The 20,662-nt window shown below is 38.4% G+C and overlaps 1 protein-coding gene across 2 annotated transcripts in view; it reads left to right on the top strand.

The window, feature by feature from the left end:
• The window catches only part of LOC135475526 (leucine-rich repeat and coiled-coil domain-containing protein 1-like), a 199,378-nt gene that overhangs the window by 170,095 nt on the left and 8,621 nt on the right, over positions 1-20,662 (top strand). For both annotated transcript variants that reach the window (XR_010445058.1, XM_064755451.1), the window contains exons 9-13: positions 10,089-10,173; positions 13,119-13,232; positions 14,487-14,558; positions 16,706-16,780; positions 19,953-20,052. Coding sequence is in view for 1 of the 2 variants with exons in the window: in XM_064755451.1 (XP_064611521.1) it covers positions 10,089-10,173; positions 13,119-13,232; positions 14,487-14,558; positions 16,706-16,780; positions 19,953-20,052 (446 nt within the window). In the remaining variant the exon portion in view is untranslated. The remainder of the gene's footprint in view (positions 1-10,088; positions 10,174-13,118; positions 13,233-14,486; positions 14,559-16,705; positions 16,781-19,952; positions 20,053-20,662) is intronic.

Below are 20,662 nucleotides of genomic sequence, written 5' to 3'. Positions count from 1 at the left end.
CAGGTCAAGCTCTCCTGTAAAAGAGTGGGTAGAATGAGCTAATTTATTACTGGTGTGATTGCCCACCACATAAACACATAGGTCTCTCTTGCCTACTTGACAAATCCAGGCTCCGTCATTACACGCATCATTTAGTAGCAGCCTGATTGTGAAATTTCTGCTAATGGAGACAGTTTGTGTAATGCTTTTTTTTTCCTCTTCTTCTTGTTCGTTTTGTTTATTGGCTGATCCAAGTTCCCCAGACAAACCTGCGACATTACTGATTGTAATGGCATAGTGTTAATGATAGATGAAGTCTATGTCCCCATTGTCCTCTGTTCAGTCGATTTGCCCACTTTTTTCTTTGTTGGTCTTTGTCTCTCTGTTTTACTGAAGTCTGAGAAGTTCCCAAGTTCCACAAAGCTTGTAGTGATTGTCAGTCCATCCTAGTTTTCTCTGTGTGTCTACACTGGTGACTCCTTTGGGTTCAGTGGGAATGAACTGCCCAAATCAATTAGGAAGGTGTGTAAGCTAACCTTGCCCTTTCCCTTGAGGTTAACACCTGTCATTTTACATGATGCCCACCCCAGACCGTTCTGGACAAGTTTTCAGTGAACTTAAGCTTACCATAGCTAATCACACATCACCCTTTTGAGCAATTTTGTGTTGACTTGTCCTGTATTGTCTGACTGCCTCTCAGAGCTACAGTATCTGTCTCCATAAACTGAAACTCTACATTAGAGTGCATGTCCTTCATTTCCTCCATCAACTATACAACAGAAATACTTATCATCTTAAATTTGGTAATGGAGGCTCAAAATATAAATATTTATATATATTTCTTGCCATATTCTTGAAGCATGTTCTTGACTTTGTGACCTTTATAAAATCCAATTATCTGTTGGTATGGTCCAATCCAAAGTGCTGCTCTCCACGCCCATTAATTTGCAAGATTGTTAGTTGGATGTTATGCTCAAGAAATGTCTACTTACACAATAGAGGTCAGTTTTGTGGGTATAGAGATAATGGCCAGAGTGCCTAGGTTATAAAACCAGTGACCTTTTAAGTTAGTGAAAAACTTTCTCGCATCCTTATTTGTACATATTTCCTCTAATTCTAATTACGCTTTTCAAGGAACATTTTGAATTGTTGCTGCACTGGAAAGTGCTGAGCGTTAATCATTCATTCAAGTGCAGTTCTTGTCACGTGAAGACTCCAAGAATTATAAAGTCTGCAAAATCAGTTGTTAATGATAAAAAAACTGTCTGTGATATCACTTGTGGAAAGTGTAGGTATATACATGTTTACATGAAATATAAAGTGTGTATTAAAATCGTGAGAGGAATGCATGTAAAAAGTGGTTGTAGGGTGCATGTCATGTATATGCATTTGATCAGCGCCAGTTTTAAAGCCAAGACAATAAAAGCGGTGCATGCTTGAGTCAGATAATAGTTTCTGTAATATAATCAGTTATTGAAATGGGTGCTAACTTCATTCCACAAACTTGTAGAGGCTTTCAAACCAGTGACATAATCGGCTATAGTTAATACGCACTTCCAGTCTGAAATGTTTCTTTAAATCTTCTCAGTGGTTTTAACGTGTGGAAGAAGTTAGCTTGTGGATATTTGTCCTGGCAACTTTTTCACTGCTAGGTGTGTTAGCACGACATATTGCCTGAGCATAAGTACTTATTGAAGTAGACCCACCTTATTATGGAAGCTTGCAACGTTGTCTGATGCCAGTTTAGGCCTTTGTTAAAGGCCATTGAAATAATACAGAATCTAAATAACATCCTCATCTTGGGAAACAATTCGATATGAAATTGGTTCCAATTTTACCAGCGTCCAGGAGGAGCTTTGTAGCCTAATTGCTGCAGTGTGAACTGGCTTTTATCAGCTAAATTACAGCAGTTCCCCTTCATGAGCCCATACTTCTGCACAGAGAGGGAAACACTGACAGTGTGAGTGACAGGTCATTTAGTCTGGATGCGTCCAGCATCAGTAGCAGTTCTGATAAGTAAAATGGCGTTAATTGTGGGATATGTATGTTGATCAGGGAGACAAATTAGCAGTACAATAATTTCCGTCCGAAATTGCGTGTCTGGCAAGTAGAAAACATTAGCGGGGTCATTTGTTTTCCAGATGTCTGCAGTGTTGACCAGTGGTCAGTGGGAATTAGTCCCAGTGGTCACCTGGCAACTCCTAGCTCTGTCCACCTAGCTAATCTAATTTCCTGGTCACTGGACACAGTGTTTGCCCTGCCATACATCAGAATGTGACTTCTCCCAGAGAGGTTGCCTGGCTGATGTCCTCTGGCACTGTCTCTGTTTACCTAGCACCTTGTCTTGTTCACACTTCCCCTGCTAACTGCTGTTTGCTTGTAATCTCACCATGTTACCCTGAGTGGCAAATTTGTCAGCCTCTTGTCAAAGCTAGCTGGTAGTAGGGGTATTTTATATTAGCATGGTGTGTAGATCTTTGTTCGGGATGTTCTAGTGTTTCCAAACTGTGAAAGGCAATGCCAGACTACACTACATACACTTTATTCATCGGACGGATTCCAATCCCTTATGCTGTCCCTATTGTTACCATTACCTCACTGTGTAATTATGTATATTAATATGTTTTCATCTGACATTTTGTGACAGACAGGATATTCCTTTTGAACATTTAATTAATCTGGCTCATGATTGAAAATGTTACGGGAATGCTATACCAGGGGCAGTGAACATTGACATAATCTGATCCATCCCATGGCTCAACATTAATTGGCTTACTTCACCTCGACTGACTTAAATTTCCCACCCACTTCGGCTCTTCCTAGTTTCCTCCACCCTTCTTTGTAGTATAAGTGAACTCTCTTAATTACTTTTTTTTTTTGTTACCTCTTCCATAAAAGCAGACACCTGCAGGATAAGTGAGAAAGAAAATGCCTGCGATTTGTGTAAAACCAACGAAAGTGAGTGGTTTTTCTATAGTCATCAAGCCCGAAATTCGTCTGGTAAAGCTACAACATCCATAGCACTAGTATTAATTTTTCCCCAGAGTTTAGAAAATAAATGAAACATACCTAGTTAAGGTTAAAATAATATACTCTTGCTTTATATATTATCTAGGTTAAAGGCACTTTCAATGACGCCAAGAATTGGCGCGCATCGACCCTTTGGGCCGGAAAAGCGCCTGTGCAAATCAACTCATACCCCCCACCCCCGTACATCATCCCCGTATATAGTTTGACATAGAATGTGAACCTGCAGCATACTCTAGTGCAATAGGTGTATGGTTTTTGCATGCCTGATGCTCACATAATGTTGAATGATAATAACATGAAAAATTTTCTGTACTGTCCAACCATTATAAGTTTCTTTGCGATTTTATTCAATTATGTGATTGTTGCATGGTTAACATTATTGCCTTCAGCTGATTTATCGGGGAAATCAAACTTTGCATGTTTAGATTTATAGTTATTCATAAGGATTGTATTTCTGAAGGGTATATCTGACATTCTGATGATGGTACAAATAGTGGCCCTTTAAATTAATGATTGGAGTCATATCATTTAATTGACCTAACTCCAGAGGAAGAAAAACAAAAAAATGATCCCCTGATCAAAATGCTCTTAACAACATGGGTATTATATGTCCAAAAAGGTAAAGAAAACCTGATATGGGTGAACTGTCTTACAGGCCTTTTATAAAATCTGCTTATTTGTATTTTGTCTAATTATTTGCTTCTAAAATGGTACATATATGTGTGTGAATGTTTGAGGCAAATACAGGATCTGCCATATGTTCAAGTATATCTAGAGTATATCTTTTCAAAATCTGAATGCATGCCAGCTTGTATGCATGTGTTATGATTTCAGACTATTCTGACTTTCTTTGTGCGTACACACTTTGAATTCATGCCTCACTACTGTCTCATGTGGATTTTGGTTTTATTATGGGAAATGGGTTGATGTCATTGTGTTGTTCTCTATGATAGTATCTGACACCATGCAAACATTGACCAGATGCAGAAACCTCACAGGATTATCATTTTGACAGCAGGCGCCATAATGAAAAAGCAGTGTGTGTTGGAATTTGAATTGCGAGTTGGTAGAGAATTTTATTGCTGCATAAGAAAAAAAGCATGTGTTAAGTGACTTGGAGATTTATCATTTTGAATTGGACTCACTGGGATGGTGTACCTAAGGCACGCGGCTTTAATTCCTTCACCCATTAAACTGTCGGCTGCTATCATATAGGTGAAAAATTCTTGTGTATATCGCATCCTACAACAGTGAGATATATAAATAAACAAATTGAATTGAACTGAAAATGTTCAACAAATTGTGTGCTGCAAGGAATTTCACATTATAAAAAAGTGTGCTGTTTTACTTTAGCTGTCAGATTATGACGTGTGCCAGACGACAGAACACATAGTCCTTAAAAATTCCTTTCTATTCATTTATTTGACTTTTGTCCAATACAGCTCTCTAGGATTTTGAACTTTAGATACATGAGGAAACCAATAATCTTTCCCGGGTGCAACTGTTCCAGATGCAACTTCTTTCAGATGCAACTTTTCCAGATGCAGCTTTCCCAGATGCAACCTTTCCAGATGCAACTTTCCCACATGCAACTTTCCCGGATGCAACTTTCCCACATGCAACTTTCCCGGATGCAACTTTGCCAGATGCACACCGCATTGGTCAAATACAAGTGGCCTTCAATGAACAATAGACTACTCAAATGGCCACATGTGCTGTCATTATCAGCAAGGCCCTGTGAAACTATGATACAGCCATTGAATAACAAGTAACGGCCACTGACATTGTAAAACATTTATGGACTTTTTTATTAGATATTCCCAACCCCATGCCCCGGGCTCTGCTCAGTTTCCTCCCACCATAATATGACGGCCACCTTCATATAAGTGAAATATTCTTGAGTGAGGTGTTAAACACCAGTCAGATTAAATCATAATGAAATGTAGGGGACCTATAACTTTGAAGAGATTTAACACTTTCAAGTGGGTCAGTCAAGCCAGAGATTTCTGACCTTATCGTTAAACTGTATATGTCAGCTTTATCAAATTACTGTTGAGAGCCATTCTTGTAGTACATGGTTGGGCTTTCTACGGAGTGTGCAGTCTCCTTTTTTGTTTTAATTTAGCAGGTTTGTGACAGTAATATAGCAGCTATGAATGTGAAAGAGACGTGCACTGTTTGTTAAAAATTTTAATCCCCGCTTAAGTGGAGCACATCAGCCTTAATGTTGTAGCCGCTTGTCTTGAGTAAGCTGTAACTATCCTGCGGCTCTGCTGGCTGGCCATTACTCGTTTGTGTATTGATTTTCTTTTCTTTTTTTTTAGATGATTTTAAATTTTTTTGTCCCAGGTCGCTCAGAAAAGCCTAGCTGCAATGGGTATATGATGTGGAACGGTTTTGATTTATTTATTTATTTATTTAATTACTGTTTTACCTCAATCTCAAGAATATTTCACTAATACGATGGTGGCCAGCATTGTGGTGAGAGTATAGTATAGAATCCCGGCTTTCAGAAACCATTTGTTCCATTTTTAAGAATGGCAAATGGAAAAGTAATTGTTTCCAGAAGTTGGGATTATATAGCATCGCTATGTACTAAATATTTACACTTTATATATACACTTGTGATATATCACAAATATATGCTCCATCTCAACATGGATGCACATGTGTGGAAAAAAAAATAGTGAGTAATCAGGAACAGGTGCAAGTAACATTTGCGGTTGGTTAGAACATCATACGGAGAGTGATGGACTTATTTCGAGAAAACATATATACATTGACAGTGAGCATTCATAAAGATGAGTTGAACAGGCTTTAAACTGCAAACAGCCACAGATCTAGGTCGTTAGCCTAAAGCTGGGCAGATTCATTTACAATGCATAACAATGAAAGAAACACAAGGTATTACTTAAAGGGTCACAACAGAGGTCACAGTAAGGATAATATGATAATTAATGTATAGGATTTGGGATTATACGGATTGGATTTTGTTTTTGTCCTCTAGCTGCCAGAAACTGGTGAGGTACATAAGAATTTGCACTGTTGGAGAAATGCTGCCATTGCATGGTGTATGATGATATCCAGGGCTCTGAGTTAATTTCAATCTTTTGTGTATAACTGGACAATTGCCAGATTAAGAGTGAGTGTCTGATTAGGGTTAAAGTCATAGGATGATGATCAAATTCAGAAGATATCAGCATACATAGGGTAGAAGGTTATTGGCTGTTTTGGAGGTCACAAACTTGCACCCTTCAGGTGAATTGTGGCGGTAAAAGGCTTCTCTTGTATGGGTATGTGTGTGCAGAAATTGTCTTCTTGACGACTAATGCAAAGCTTACAGACCTTGAAGAAATATTTTGGGGGGGGGGGGGGAAATAAAAATTTTTTAGGAGCGTGAAAAAAGGACAAAGGCTTTGATGTTGGCAGATGTCAGTACTGTGAAAACTTTATAGTGGTTTGTTGCTAGTATAAAGTTTAAATTGTTTGTCTCCTGAATGCTGTGACAATATGTGGGAACTTATATGTATATATCTTTATTTTAGGCACTGTTTACATTGGCTTTACAATTAACCAGTTTTTGACGCATTGTCAGGTTGACTGAGTTTTATTACTTTATACATCTACCACCTTCTCTGTTGTAAACTTGCAAAGGCAATTATTCGAATAAGTATATTCAAATACCATAGGAGGATTTAATTGTAGTTAATGATGTGGTCCCCAGCTATAATGTTTTAATCATTTTAATGCTTAATGTTAATTAATTGCATAAGTGGCAAAGGTTGTTCTGATATTTGTGCACATTTTTACATTTTTTGCAGAAACATAGAAACTTCCAGACAGTAATTCTGGCAGGACACACCTGTACGAGTTGGGACTAAATGTTAATTGTGCACCCTGTCTGTCAGTCCATCAGGAATCAGTTAACCAGACATTTTTTTTTTTTAAATGGTTACATGATTACACTGAATTGAAATTTAGTGCATGGGACAAATTACAGACCAATTACAGTTCAAATTTACTAATAGACTGTTTCGTTCATTTTCAACAAATTATGGCTCTTTTTCCTCTGTTGTGGTCTTTGACACTGCTACATCTATTGATATTCTACTAATTAATATTAATACTTTCAGAATGCATTAATTTTTACATCATTAAAGTACAAGTTACTTACATTGCCAACCAGGAATATATATATATATATATATATATATATATATATATATATATATATATATATATATATATATATATATATGATATGATATGATACATGATGAAACTCTTGATATATGATATATATATATATATATATACATGAACTTACTGCATGTATTGCAAAATGACATTTTAATGTGTAGATGTGAGAAACTTGAGGCTGCTGTGTTGTATATTATAAATCGATTCTTAATTAGTTTTTATATCGTGATATTCTTTCTTTTTATAAATTAGTGTTGTATTTAATAACCTATACAGTTAAAATCAACCATTGTATGGGGTCGTTGAATAATGCATGTATGTGTAAGCTTCTCAAATACCCAGTTACACTTGAAGCTATAAGGAGTGACTGTTCAGTCTTATTTCCTATAAGTACTAAAAGTTTATTAGCATGTGTTTATTAAACCCTGATCATTTTTCCTAAGATAAGAGTATACCATACTGTAAAATACATCTGTGACAGTATGGTATACCGGTACGCACTCTGCAATTTATAATTATACATGATGAAACTCTTGGGAAAACTCATGTTGATTATTGTAAACATATTTTACCACTATCTACTACCAGAGATTTTAAAGCTTTAGTCTGAATTGTACATACATGTGTACGTTTGTGTGAGGAGAATGCATGATAAGGAAGGCACACATGCTCCATGAAGATTACATAGCCTTCATTCAGGCAGACAGAGAAGGAGATCAGAGTGAATGTGGAATCATAAGCCGGAGCTGTAGATGTACAAACAAACCACACCAACAAACCTACAAACTAAAATTTCTTCCATGACCAAGTGATTTATGTTGCCCCATTCTGAGAGTTCCATTGATACTCAAAAGGTGTTTTGAGGTTTGTTTGGAAGGAAGGATGATACGTACTGGCATAATATAAGCTTCTGCACACAAAGTAATGTTGTGTAACTTGTAATTGTCTCCAACGATGCCCTCGTGTCATCTGTTACTAATTAAGCCTTTACATGAACAGTTAGAATAAAACGCTGACTGATGTACATGCAAATTGACAAGAGGCCATATTTCACAGGTTATGTGTGAGCATTTGCCAGATATCACACTGTCCTCAATGCCAGCTGTTAGTTACCCTCTCTGCTGTATGCCTTTAATTATCTTGATGTGTTCAAACCAAAGCTGAAACACACAACACCACGCAGCCATGTGTATGTTACTTAAATTGCCAACCAGGAATATATATATATATATATATATATATATATATAAATATAGACATGAAATGAAATTACTGCATGTATTGCAAAATGACATTTTAACGTGTAGATGTGAGAAATTTGAGGCTGCTGGGTTGTATATTATAACATGGCCTGTCACCATGCAATTATTTATTTATTTGATTCATGTCTTACTCAAGAATATTTCCCTGATGCATCGGCAGCCAGCATTCATGTATAAACATCTCTCCGTTCATTGACCATTGCAAGACTTTGTCTTAGTCTGTTTCAAGTAATTTCATGTCCTTCTGCGCTCTTTAGGTTTTGTACATTTACTTCATGCTATGGCTATTATGTGGAATCCAGTCCTTTATATTATGCCCTGCTGGTAACGTTTATACCCTGTAATTATGAACAAATAATTATGAGACAAAAATTTTAGCAATCAAACAAGAGGTTCTCAGTGGCAGGCCTTGAGTCCCAGAGTGACACGTCTTTCATAAACACCTAATTATCCCACCTCAATTCGATATTGCCAATTTTATTTTCCATAGATTTCCTTGGTTTTGCAAATGGTAGTGGTTGGCATTTACTTTAATTTTTACCTGATGTGATGGACTTTCCTGTGGCCCTTCCTGTTAATGTTCCCTTATTGTTGAAGTCCGCTGTTTATAACCTACTCAAATGTGGACTTGTTACGTGGTGTATTAATTATGGTGGTGGGGCCTCCGTGGCTCAGTCAGTTAGCGCACTAGCACAGCATAATGACCCAGGAGCCTCTCACCAATGCGGTCGCTGTGAGTTCAAGTCCAGCTCATGCTGGCTTCCTCTCCGGCCAAAAGTGGGAAGGTCTGTCACAACCTGCGGATGGTCGTGGGTTTCCCAAGGGCTGTGCCCGGTTTCCACCCACCATAATGCTGGCAGCCGTCGTATAAGTGAAATATTCTTGAGTACGGCGTAAAACACCAATCAAAAAAAAAAAAAATTATGGTGGTGATCAAGTTCCATCTTGTGTGGAGGGTGTCCTGTCTCACTCAGATGATTAAAAACTCTGGTTTGATTGGTGACTGCTTGTCTGTTAAGGGTGCATGCATCCTGAAGTCCAGCTGTTAATAATTGTCACCTGGTTTATGTCCAGTTTGTCATATTCCTTGGTCTTGAAGGCTGGCAGTTTACTCCAAGCACTTTGGTCCCTTCTATCTATAAATCTGGCTGCTATAACATAAGTAAACAGTGAGTACAACATTAACACATGAATTAAATAAATGAATAAATAATATATTGCTTAAAGGTGGTTGTGTCCTATCTTATGTTGACTAAAGTTTTTATATCCATCTTACACTGCCAAAGTGCTTGAGTTTCTTGTTTTAGCCTGTCTTAGGTATGAAGCTTATAGGATTTAATCCTGTCTTGCCTAGGTGACTGTGTACCATCCTGTATTTTTGAAAAGTTTGATGTTCATCATGCGTATTGATGTCCCTGATAAATGAGAGTGCATACAGATGTTGTGGCTTGTACCGTTACGTTGTGGTTTCCTTCATTAGGTGAACCCTTACATACACGTGTATTCACCCAAATTCTCTTTTACCCTTATACATGTAAATGTTAGTACTTATAAACAATGTACTTAGAAGATACATACATTTATGTGTTGTATTTCATGGGCCTTAATTTGTTTCAGGATCGAATCTCTGACAAAACAGTACCAAGATCTAGAAGACGAGTTCAGAATGGCTCTACAGATTGAAGCCAACAGATTTCAAGAGGTAAAATAGCTAGGACATATTGTACCATTTAGCTGATTTATATTACCATAAAATGGCACTATCAGCAGATGAAGTGCACATCCAGTGGCAGTTAGAAGAGCAACGGGGAAATGATTGGTCTGTGGATCTCCTTAAATTTCCATTTCATCGTTCTTATGGGCTAGTGGCGTATGTACAGAAGAGCTGTTTTGGAGGGACATTTGTGATTGAGCATGCATTCATGGTGCACTCATGGTGCACTCATGGGGCAGTTAGTGTATATAAGATACGGATGTATGTTATATTTCCAGTCTAGAAATATAGTTACATATTCATGAATACAGACATTACAAGTGAGACTATTATGGAATTAATCCTTAATATTCAGATAATTCCCATGAAAGAATTTTGAAATGAGATATAGGTTCTTGCTGCTATATCCACTTACTTTGTTCCTGTACACCAGTTTTCTCTTTAGATGCCTCAAGCCAAGAAAAGAGCTTCAGCTAGGAACGTGTGAACCGGTATCGATCTGTCTGGACTTAGTTTGGCTCCACGATTCTCAAACTGAAGATTCATCAGTGCAGTGCAATAACAAAAACAAATGCCATAAACCCTTGAATTCACCAATAATTGAAATGTCATTTCCTTACATTTCTTCAGTATCACTGCAAATCACTTAATCCTTGTGTCCAGGGCCTTAAATCCACTGTACTTAAATTGTTAGGTTCTCAGATATAACCAATAGCGTAATTTTGTCATGGCTGACGTGGATCTATGAGCTGGCAGACAACCTGTCAAGCTAGAAGGACATCCATAACTAAGTCTGTCAGGGATTGTCTGAAGACTTGAAGCACTTTTGCAAAGGATGGTGGTTTGATATTAAAGTTGATGCTGGCCAATTTTAAATGGGGACTATTTTCTGTGCATCATAGTATTACATGTGTACATCTTTTTGTGCATTCATGCTTAGACAGGCATTTGTTAATGGTTCTGACAGTTTGCATTCTGTTTTCTTCTTGAGCCCAAGGACATAGTTAAGAGTCATGTTGAGATTTTCAAAGCCACCACCTCTGCTGTGCCTTGCCGATTGTAATTCTCAAGCAGTATATGGATATATAGATCTATTTCTAAAATCTGATAATTTTACACCAGAGATTTTGTGGTCCCTGGGTCATATTTACATATGATCTGTGCATATTTTATGCCCCTGATTCTGATTATAGGTGGTTTGCCATGTTTGGTTGTAAAGTTTGGTTGTTAATGATATTCTTCATTCTGATTGGTTGTCACTGAATTCCATGGAAATATGATATGAGTTTATTTACAGTTTGTGTGCAAGTTCATCATATGAAACATCAGATCAAGTGTGAAAACTAGCCAGATCTGTGCTTAAGTTTGGTATATTTATTGATTTCTTGAATTCAGATTGGTCATTTTATATGCAAAAACTGCTTCATAATATTGTCGGATTTCAGTTTGTGTGTAGGTTCATTTTGTAGGCCCTTCAGTGAAGTTCAATAACCAGCTTGGTCCATACATAATTGGAATGTGGAATGTAAAATTAGCTTGTTTTTATGCACTCACCTTGAAAAGAGGAGGAGTGTAAATGTTATGTGGATCCCAGCAGCAGGTAATATAATAATATCTTTATTTATTGAAGGTAGCTTTAGTCAGGAAGCTGTTCTTCCTCAAGACCTTTGTATGCTAAACAGTATATAGGTAACAAAATACATTTTCTTCAGTGTCATTTTAAAATATACAGCAAACATTACACAGCACTAAAACAGTGTCATGTATTGTTTATGTTTAGAAAATAAATAAGGAAGAAAATATTTAATAGCACCATCTGTCCACTCAACTGTCCCAACAGTGGGTGGAACACTGTCTACTGTGAGGCAACGACACACCCCTTTCTGCCTCACCAGTTAGCTATGGAACCTCCACCACAAACATTATAAGTCAGGGAGTAATATGCTTATATCTGGAAAACTCTTTAGAGATTATGAAAGTGACAGCTTTAATACATTGGGTGTGAGATGCTTGTATTTGGTGCATATCATTTGGTCTTTTAAAACTCAATATGCTTGTATGATTATTGACAGTTGAGTTGGGTTGCATTGATACTCACAATTTTTGAGTTTACTTATTCTTGCCTATTCATTAATACATCTTATTCATTTTCTGCTGGGACCTCCGTGGCTCGGTTGGTTAGCGCGCTAGCGCAGTGTCATGACCAGGGAGCCTCTTACCAATGTGGTCTCTGTGAATTCAAGTCCAGCTCATGCTGGCTTCCTCTCTGGCTGTACGTGGGAAGGTCTGCCAGCAACCTGCAGTTGGTTGTGGGTTTCCCTCGGGCTCTTCCTGGTTTCCACCTTCCATAATGCTGCCCGCTGTCATATAAGTGAAATATTCTTGAGTACGGTGTAAAACACTAATCAATTAAATAAATGAATCATTTTCTGGTCCTAATGTTTCAAGTGAAAATTATTTTTCCAGCGTGCATATATACTGTACCCAGGTAAATGGGTTCAGAATGGTTAATATCATTGTTGTTGTACAGCTGTACAGTGTACATGCAGTTGTTGTCAGTACGGTGTACATGCAGTTGTTGTCAGTACGGTGTACATGCAGTTGTTGGCAGTACAGTGTACAGGCTGTTGTTGTCAGTACGGTGTACATGCAGTTGTTGTCAGTACAGTGTACATGCAGCTGTTGTCAGTACGGTGTACAGGCAGGAAGTTGTCAGTACAGTGTATGTGCAGTTGTCAGTACAGTGTATATGCAGGTGTTGTCAATACATTGTACTGTATCAGGGGATTTCCATTTGCATCAGTTTTTTTTTCATAGATCTTGTTATTAAAACTGTGTTCAGCTCACACATTCACATGTGTGTTGCCAGATGTCATTAACCCATTTTCCTGTCCAGCCGCAGGGATGTAATAGTCATGGTGTTTTTATTCCAGCTGCAGACTGCGTTTGAACACACCAGCCAAGAGAATGCAACAAACAAACAGGCTTTGCTGGCAGCGCAAAGAAAAGAAGAAAGAAGTGCATCGATGTTGTCCGAGCTGACTTCTGTAAGTCAGTCAGTATAAGGCACTTTGTTATTCATACTGATCAAGTCACCCTTTGGATAAAACAAGTCTTCATCACACATGCTAGCTCTGGGTCAGCACGGATATCACATTGGGGATTCAAATATCTGAGTTGTCATAAAAGAGATACTGTGCTGTGGCCTCATACCTGGTTAATTTCTCTCAGGATAGACGCACCCAAAAAAACACATACATGATCTTCTTTTACACTTTGATTGTGTCCCTTAAGATGAAGCTATTTAGACCAGTTGTCGTCGGTTAGTCTGTCTACTTGAGTGGCAAATGAGCCTGGCACTGACAGTTTTTTTTACTAATATCTATGAGCATTTAGACTAATTAAGATTGATATCCATGGTAATTGAGGCTGATTATTATCTTTATCGAAATTCTTCAAAAGACCGTGTCAGGAAGACACCAATTTTTTCATGCCTTAATGGCTCAGCCTTCAGCCTAGTTAATTATGCACAGATGAGAGCTCCTACAGACGATGCCTCTATGTGCACATATAGTAGATCAAGATGTGCGTTACACCTGCCAGTACATTACACCTTAGGTTCAAACTTTTTGCATACATATTGCAGTGCCTTTTTTTTTTGGCTTAAAACAATTAATAGGAGTGGCACAGATGTTGTTCGAAACCAATATGCCATGCATATAGTTTCTAATCCCTTTATGTATATATATATATATATATATATATATATATATATATGTGTGTGTGTATGATCAGTTGGGGTGGTATTATGTTATAATAGGGGTTTCTTGGGGGTAGGGGGGAGGGATGTTGGGTAATTTAAGTATACATGTATGGCATTATCAAAGTAAGTTGTCAAAAAAGTTCTGCCGCACCTTTAAATGGGAGGACACTTTTTGTGTAAGATGGGTTTTCGCCGATCCCAGCTGTCTCTCATCCAGCTAGTGTTAGGATGTGACTTGAGGTTTTTGTACATTTGTGTTCGTTGGAAAGGACTATTTTTAGTTGAAGGTCATGTGAGGCTCACAGATTAGTTTGATGATTAGACTCCCTAAGAAAACAGATCCGCAGAATAGTTCATCTAACGGCCATTATGGGATCAGTACATGGTTGTTGAAGTCTCATATACTACAGTCAGCCATTGTTACGTTTGAAAGAGAGCGGCTGTTAGAGTTTTAGGAGCTGTATGTACTGAGTGGAAGATGAGCAGCAAATTTAAAACGACCTGAAAGCTGATAGGGATTTTTCGCTTAATTTTTCAGCTGGTTAAGGAACAGAAAGGTCGAATCACAGAATTATCTCGTTTTAAACAGGAACAAACTGGAGAATATAAGGTGAGTCTCCTAAAAGTATAATATTAAACTGATTTTATTTTTAAAAAGTTAGCTGGAACCTCATAAGATCAAGCTTTTCGTGTATTTACCTGGTCTGTGTGGTAACAGTGCCTTTAATGAATGACATGTGGCCATTTAGCAGCCACTATACATGTCAGTCATGAAAGAGAATCTCAGTTCTGCTAGCAAGAGAAGGCTCAATAGCTTTCTGTGCAATACTTAGAGCTATAGTCTACAGTACGATGCCTCGGAGTGAGAACATCCATACTGGTTATTGACTTAATAAAGTGTATGTGGGTGGACAGATCATCACAATTGCCTAATTCTCTCCTGAGGTGTGGGCTGCGCCCCACCCACACGTCTGTGAGCTGCTAAATTGCAGGCCACATTAACTCATCAATCAGTATTAAAATCGCAAAGAAACTATTCCAAGTCAGAGAAAAATACATCTTGGGTTGGACCTGACAGTAACAATTAAGCACATCACTTTACTTATAGCCATTCAGGTAGAAAAAGATGCGTTGGCTTTATTGCTATTACTCTAGCGTATTTGACATTATCACTTTTACAAGGATTTCTGGCATGGCCTCCTAGTCAGTGCATTTGATTATTTTTTACAATATAGATGTGCTTTGTTGAAATGGGATGGTTATTGGAATTACATCCTGTCCATTCTAGATTGGCATCCCTTATCACTCCTCTCTTGGTACTCTGATAGATAGATCCCTTGTCTATCAAGTCTTTGGGATGTAGGCGGTGATCCGCTGGCCACTGCTACAGGTTCTGGAAATGCCTCTGGTTATGAATGTAGCTTGTTTTGGTCCATCAAATGTGAAAACTACTTTTCCCAGACTTGAAAATTATAGTCTGTCTGGTACTGTGGTAAATCAGTGTTGAAATATATAGGCTTTCATCACAAATCAGCATAGAAGCCAAAGCAGTTTAGTTTGCCCATTGAATGAAGAGGCGGTTCATCAAGTGTTTCATTATATCCTGTGGCCAAAATTGGCTAAGGGATATTGTCATTATTAAAAGTGGTGGATGTCAGCCTGTCAGTTTATTCCTTGTAAACAGTCTTATGTTTCTTAAATGCTTATTGCTAGGTTTACAAAACTTATATCTCAGTACATTTTGGCACTCAGAAGAACCCTTTTCCTTTTTGATGACATTTGGCAAAGGTCATGTGGGTTATATTCTGTGACAGGCTTTTAAATATGATCTTCTTGAACTCTCTTATCAAATTTTTATCAACCTTGATACATCATATGTAGACAAATCCTATTGTTTTTTTTTTCATTGATCTGGATCTTTAAGCACAGCTCTTGCAGCTGTGCTTTAATATTACATATAACATGACCAAGGGTATTTACTGCATTGCACTTTATACCCCCATCAACAAAGTTAAGGTAGGGGTGGGGAGGTTGTACTGGAATCATCCTGTCTATCTGTCTGTCTGTCTGTCCCTCTGTCTGTGGACATGCTTTTGTCCATGGATCTTCTCCCAAACTACTGTGCCGGTTTTGATGAAACTTACCTCACATCTTGCCTATCATCAGAACTTGTGCGTGCTTATGTTTAAAGGCAATATGAGAATTAGTTTCATAATTTAGGGCTCACATTTAGGGCTTTGTGTAATCGAGCTTTTCCATGTGTTTAGATTTTGTCCATCCATTTTGTCCATCCATTTTGTCTATTCCTTGCATACTGAACCTACCCTAATTTCTTAATCTGGCCGCCGTGCACACAACATATGGCCCATGAAACAATTTGTGTGAAGCCACTGTCATTTATTTTAAGGGTTTTTCTTTTTCAGTGTTCTTTGTTTTGTTTTTGAAAATGTTGGAAGATGGAAGGGGGTATTTTGGATTCTAGTTATATCTTTAAAAATTTTCTCTATGCCTGTGTTTTATCAGATTCCTTATGGGGAAAATGATTTAATCCATGAGCCTACATGTGATGTTGTTATATCCTCATACAGTGCTTGTGCTTCAGTGTTGTCAGGTGGTAAATTAATTGCATTGAAATCTGCACTCATTTCCTCTATTTTTTGGTCTGCATGCATGCAGCATACAAATGAACACACCTTAACACTGTTCTTGAATTACAGTTATTAAATGTTCCTTCCTGGTGTCATTTCTTCTTTACAGGAAAAAATCCTGACTCTAGAAGCACATGTGGAGGAGGCTAAAAAGAGGATGCTGCAAATGGAACTCCTCAAACAGGTTGTTATCTGCCAGTATCTCATTCTTGTCATTCTGCACTAGCTCTTCTTCTGTTTTTTATCTCTCACAGAGAGATAACATATTTCCTATATGTTACGTGTTATGTGTGTGCCTGTGGCAATTGGAATGTCTGTATTGTAACAAAGGCTGTATTTTATACAGTAGCTTGAATCGTGTTAAAGGTCTCCAGTGTGATGGAGAGTATAGCCCGTTCATGCTGCTATGGTGGAGTCACAGGGATATTGGGAGACTATCAGAAGTTGGGACCCTCATGCACTCAGGCTCATCTGTCTCAACCTATAATCCCTGTATGACCATTAATATTGCTGGTTCAAATCCTATGTTCAGCTATGGCTTTGACTCGAGGTTTGAAAGGGTACTGCAGTTTTATCTGTGCATGCGACAAGGGGAATTATAGGTTTTTCCATTTCCACTGATAATGCTAGCTTCACAAAGTTGAGTGTTGTGGTACACCCAACAAAGTAGAGTATTGTTGTATGCCCAACAGAGTAGAGTATTGTGGTATGCCCAACAAAGTAGAATATTGTTGTACGCCCAACAAAATAGAGTATTGTGGTACACCCAGCAGAGTAGAGTATTGTTGTACGCCCAACAGAGTAGAGTGTTGTGGTACACCCAACAAAGTATTGTTGTATGCCCAACAGAGTAGAGTATTGTGGTATGCCAAACAGAGTAGAGTATTGTGGTACACCCAACAAAATAGAGTATTGTGGTACACCCAGCAGAGTAGAGTATTGTTGTACGCCCAACAGAGTAGAGTGTTGTGGTACACCCAACAGAGTAGAGTGTTGTGGTACACCCAACAAAGTAGAGTATCATTGTACGCCCAGCAGAGTAGAGTATTGTGGTACACCCAAGAAAATAGAGTATTGTTGTACGCCCAACAGAGTAGAGTGTTGTGGTACACCCAACAAAGTAGAGTATTGTTGTACACCCAACAGAGTAGAGTGTTGTGGTACACCCAAGAAAATAGAGTATTGTTGTACGCCCAACAGATTAGAGTGTTGTGGTACACCCAACAAAGTAGGGTATTGTGACACATGCAGCAAAATAGAGTATTGTGGCACACGCAGCAAAGTAGGGTATTGTGGTACACCCAGCAAAGTAGAGTATTGTGGTACACTTATCAAAGTGGAGTATTGTAGTACGCCAACAAAGTAGAGTATTGTGGTACACCCATCAAAATAGAGTATGGTGGTATGCCAAGAAAGTAGAGTGCTGTCGTACACCCAGCAAAGTAGAGTATTGTGGTACACCCATCAAAGTAGAGTATTATGACACACCCAACAAAGTAGAGTATTGTGGTACACCCAGCAAAGTAGACTATTGTGGTACGGCCAGCAAAGTAGAGTATTGTGGTATAACAATCAAAGTAGAGTATTATGACACACCCAACAAAGTAGAGTATTGTGGTACGCCCAACAAAGTAGAGTATTGTGGCACATGCAGCAAAGTAGAGTATTGTGGCATACGCAGCAAAGTAGGGTATTGTGGTACACCCAACAAAGTAGCGTATTATGACACACCCAACAAAGTAGAGTATTGTGGTACACCCAGCAAAGTAGACAATTGTGGTACAGCCAGCAAAGTAGAGTATTGGGGTACGCCATCAAAGTGGAGTATTGTGGTATATCCAACAAAGTAAGGTATTGTGGTACATCCAGCAAAGTAGAGTATTGTGGTACACCCAGCAAAGTAGAGTATTGTGGTACGACCAACAAAGCATAGTATTGTGGTACACCCTTCAAAGTAGAGCATTGTGGTATGCCCAACAAAGTACAGTATTGTGGAACACCCAAGAAAGTAGAGCACTATGGCAATGTATTGTGGTACACCCAACAAAGTAGCATATTATGACACACCCAACAAAGTAGAGTATTGTGGTACACCCAGCAAAGTAGACTATTGTGGTACACCCAGCAAAGTAGAGTATTGGGGTACGCCATCAAAGTGGAGTATTGTGGTATATCCAACAAAGTAAGGTATTGTGGTACATCCAGCAAAGTAGAGTATTGTGGTACACCCAGCAAAGTAGAGTATTGTGGTACGACCAACAAAGCATAGTATTGTGGTACACCCTTCAAAGTAGAGCATTGTGGTATGCCCAACAAAGTACGGTATTGTGGAACACCCAAGAAAATAGAGCACTATGGCAATGCCAACAAAGTAGAGTATTGTGGTACACCCAATAAAGTAGAGTATTGTGGTACACCCAACAAAGTAGAGTATTGTGGTACACCCATCAAAGTAGAGTATTGTGGTATGCCTAACAAAGTACAGTATTGTGGAACACCCAAGAAAGTAGAGTACTATGACATTGCCAACAAAGTAAAGTATTGTGGTACACCCAATAAAGTAGAGTATTGTGGTACACCTAACAAAGTAGAGTATTGTGGTATGCCTAACAAAGTACAGTATTGTGGAACACCCAAGAAAGTAGAGTACTATGACATTGCCAACAAAGTAGAGTATTGTGGTACACCCAATAAAGTAGAGTATTGTGGTACACCCAACAAAGTAGAGTATTGTGGTACACCCAACAAAGTAGAGTACTGTGGTACGCCCAACAAAGTAGAGTGCCTCAGCAACCCCAACAAAGCAGATTACTATGGCAACGCCAACAAAGTAGATTACTATGACAACCCCAACAAAGTAGAGTGCTTTTGCACTCCCAACAAAGTGGAGTACCGCAGCAACTTACTCTACATGGTACAAATTAGAGCACTATCATAACTAATAGTGATTGCGGATACCCTGTTTTCATATTTCATAGCCATGCACGATTGTACATGAATATTGTCATCGTCATGTCTGCATGTCCATTTGTCCTTCTGTCCATTCCAGTGAATGACTTGTGAAGTTGGCACTGGATGTAACTAATTAATTGTAGTTTTTTGTGATGTTTATATCTGCTTTGGACAATGTTTGAGCACTTTTTTTCAAACCATTTTAATTGACTAGATGGCTACAGCATTGCCAAATTTTGATTCTGCTTGTATGTTTGTGGGAGTAAATATATGTAATTATAGTCATGGGATCTCATATGACATTGCTGAGCTCCTCTCTCCTTCAAGTGGCGCATGTAGTGTCATACAGCTGAACTTATGCCTCCATTACATTCCTTACGCACATGTATGTTTTTATTCACCAGGAGAATGGTAAACTCCAGGCACAAGCTCAGGCTCAGGAATCTGTGATTGAGGGCCTTCGCTCGGAGAGAAAGTTATGGGGACAGGAGCTGGCTCAGCAAGGTAAATAGACATGTACATGTACCTGCACGTGATTCTCTGTCAGCAGTCAGCTTAATGAAGAAACATGAAGAAAGGTATTGAAAGAAAGAATGTCCATGTGTTTCTAATGAACTCTTATTACACTTCTTTTGTTCTCATATTGCACTCATTTTATGCTCTTCTCACATTTCCTTCATGCTCTTATTGCACTTCTGTGCTCCTCTTCCACTCTTTATGTGCTCTGATTTTACACTTGGTGTGAGACTTTTTGTGTGCTTGTCCCATTTACCTGAGTAGGAGCTTGGTTAAAGCTGTCAACCCTTTGATACAGTGCATCACTTTACACTGCGTTAACAAGCATCAAGGACTGTAAACAGTCCTGCCTACCAGCTGCAGCATGTTGTATCAAGATTGTTGCCAGGTCCAGATCATTCAGGTTGTCATTCGGGTTGTACAAAATCTCATTTACATGTCTAAAGCCTGACTACTGTCATAGATGTGAAAATGTTTACCTGTGCAGGTGTTAAACACCCATCAAAGAAATCAATTTGACATTGATACAGTTAAAAGGAGTATTGAGATATGTTCACATGGACTAGTAATGCTAAACTTCTCTCTTCTGCTACTCTCT

This window comes from Liolophura sinensis, chromosome 9 (assembly GCF_032854445.1).
Source record: "Liolophura sinensis isolate JHLJ2023 chromosome 9, CUHK_Ljap_v2, whole genome shotgun sequence".
Lineage (NCBI taxonomy): Eukaryota > Metazoa > Mollusca > Polyplacophora > Chitonida > Chitonidae > Liolophura > Liolophura sinensis.
This window is presented reverse-complemented; position numbering and strand designations above follow the sequence as displayed.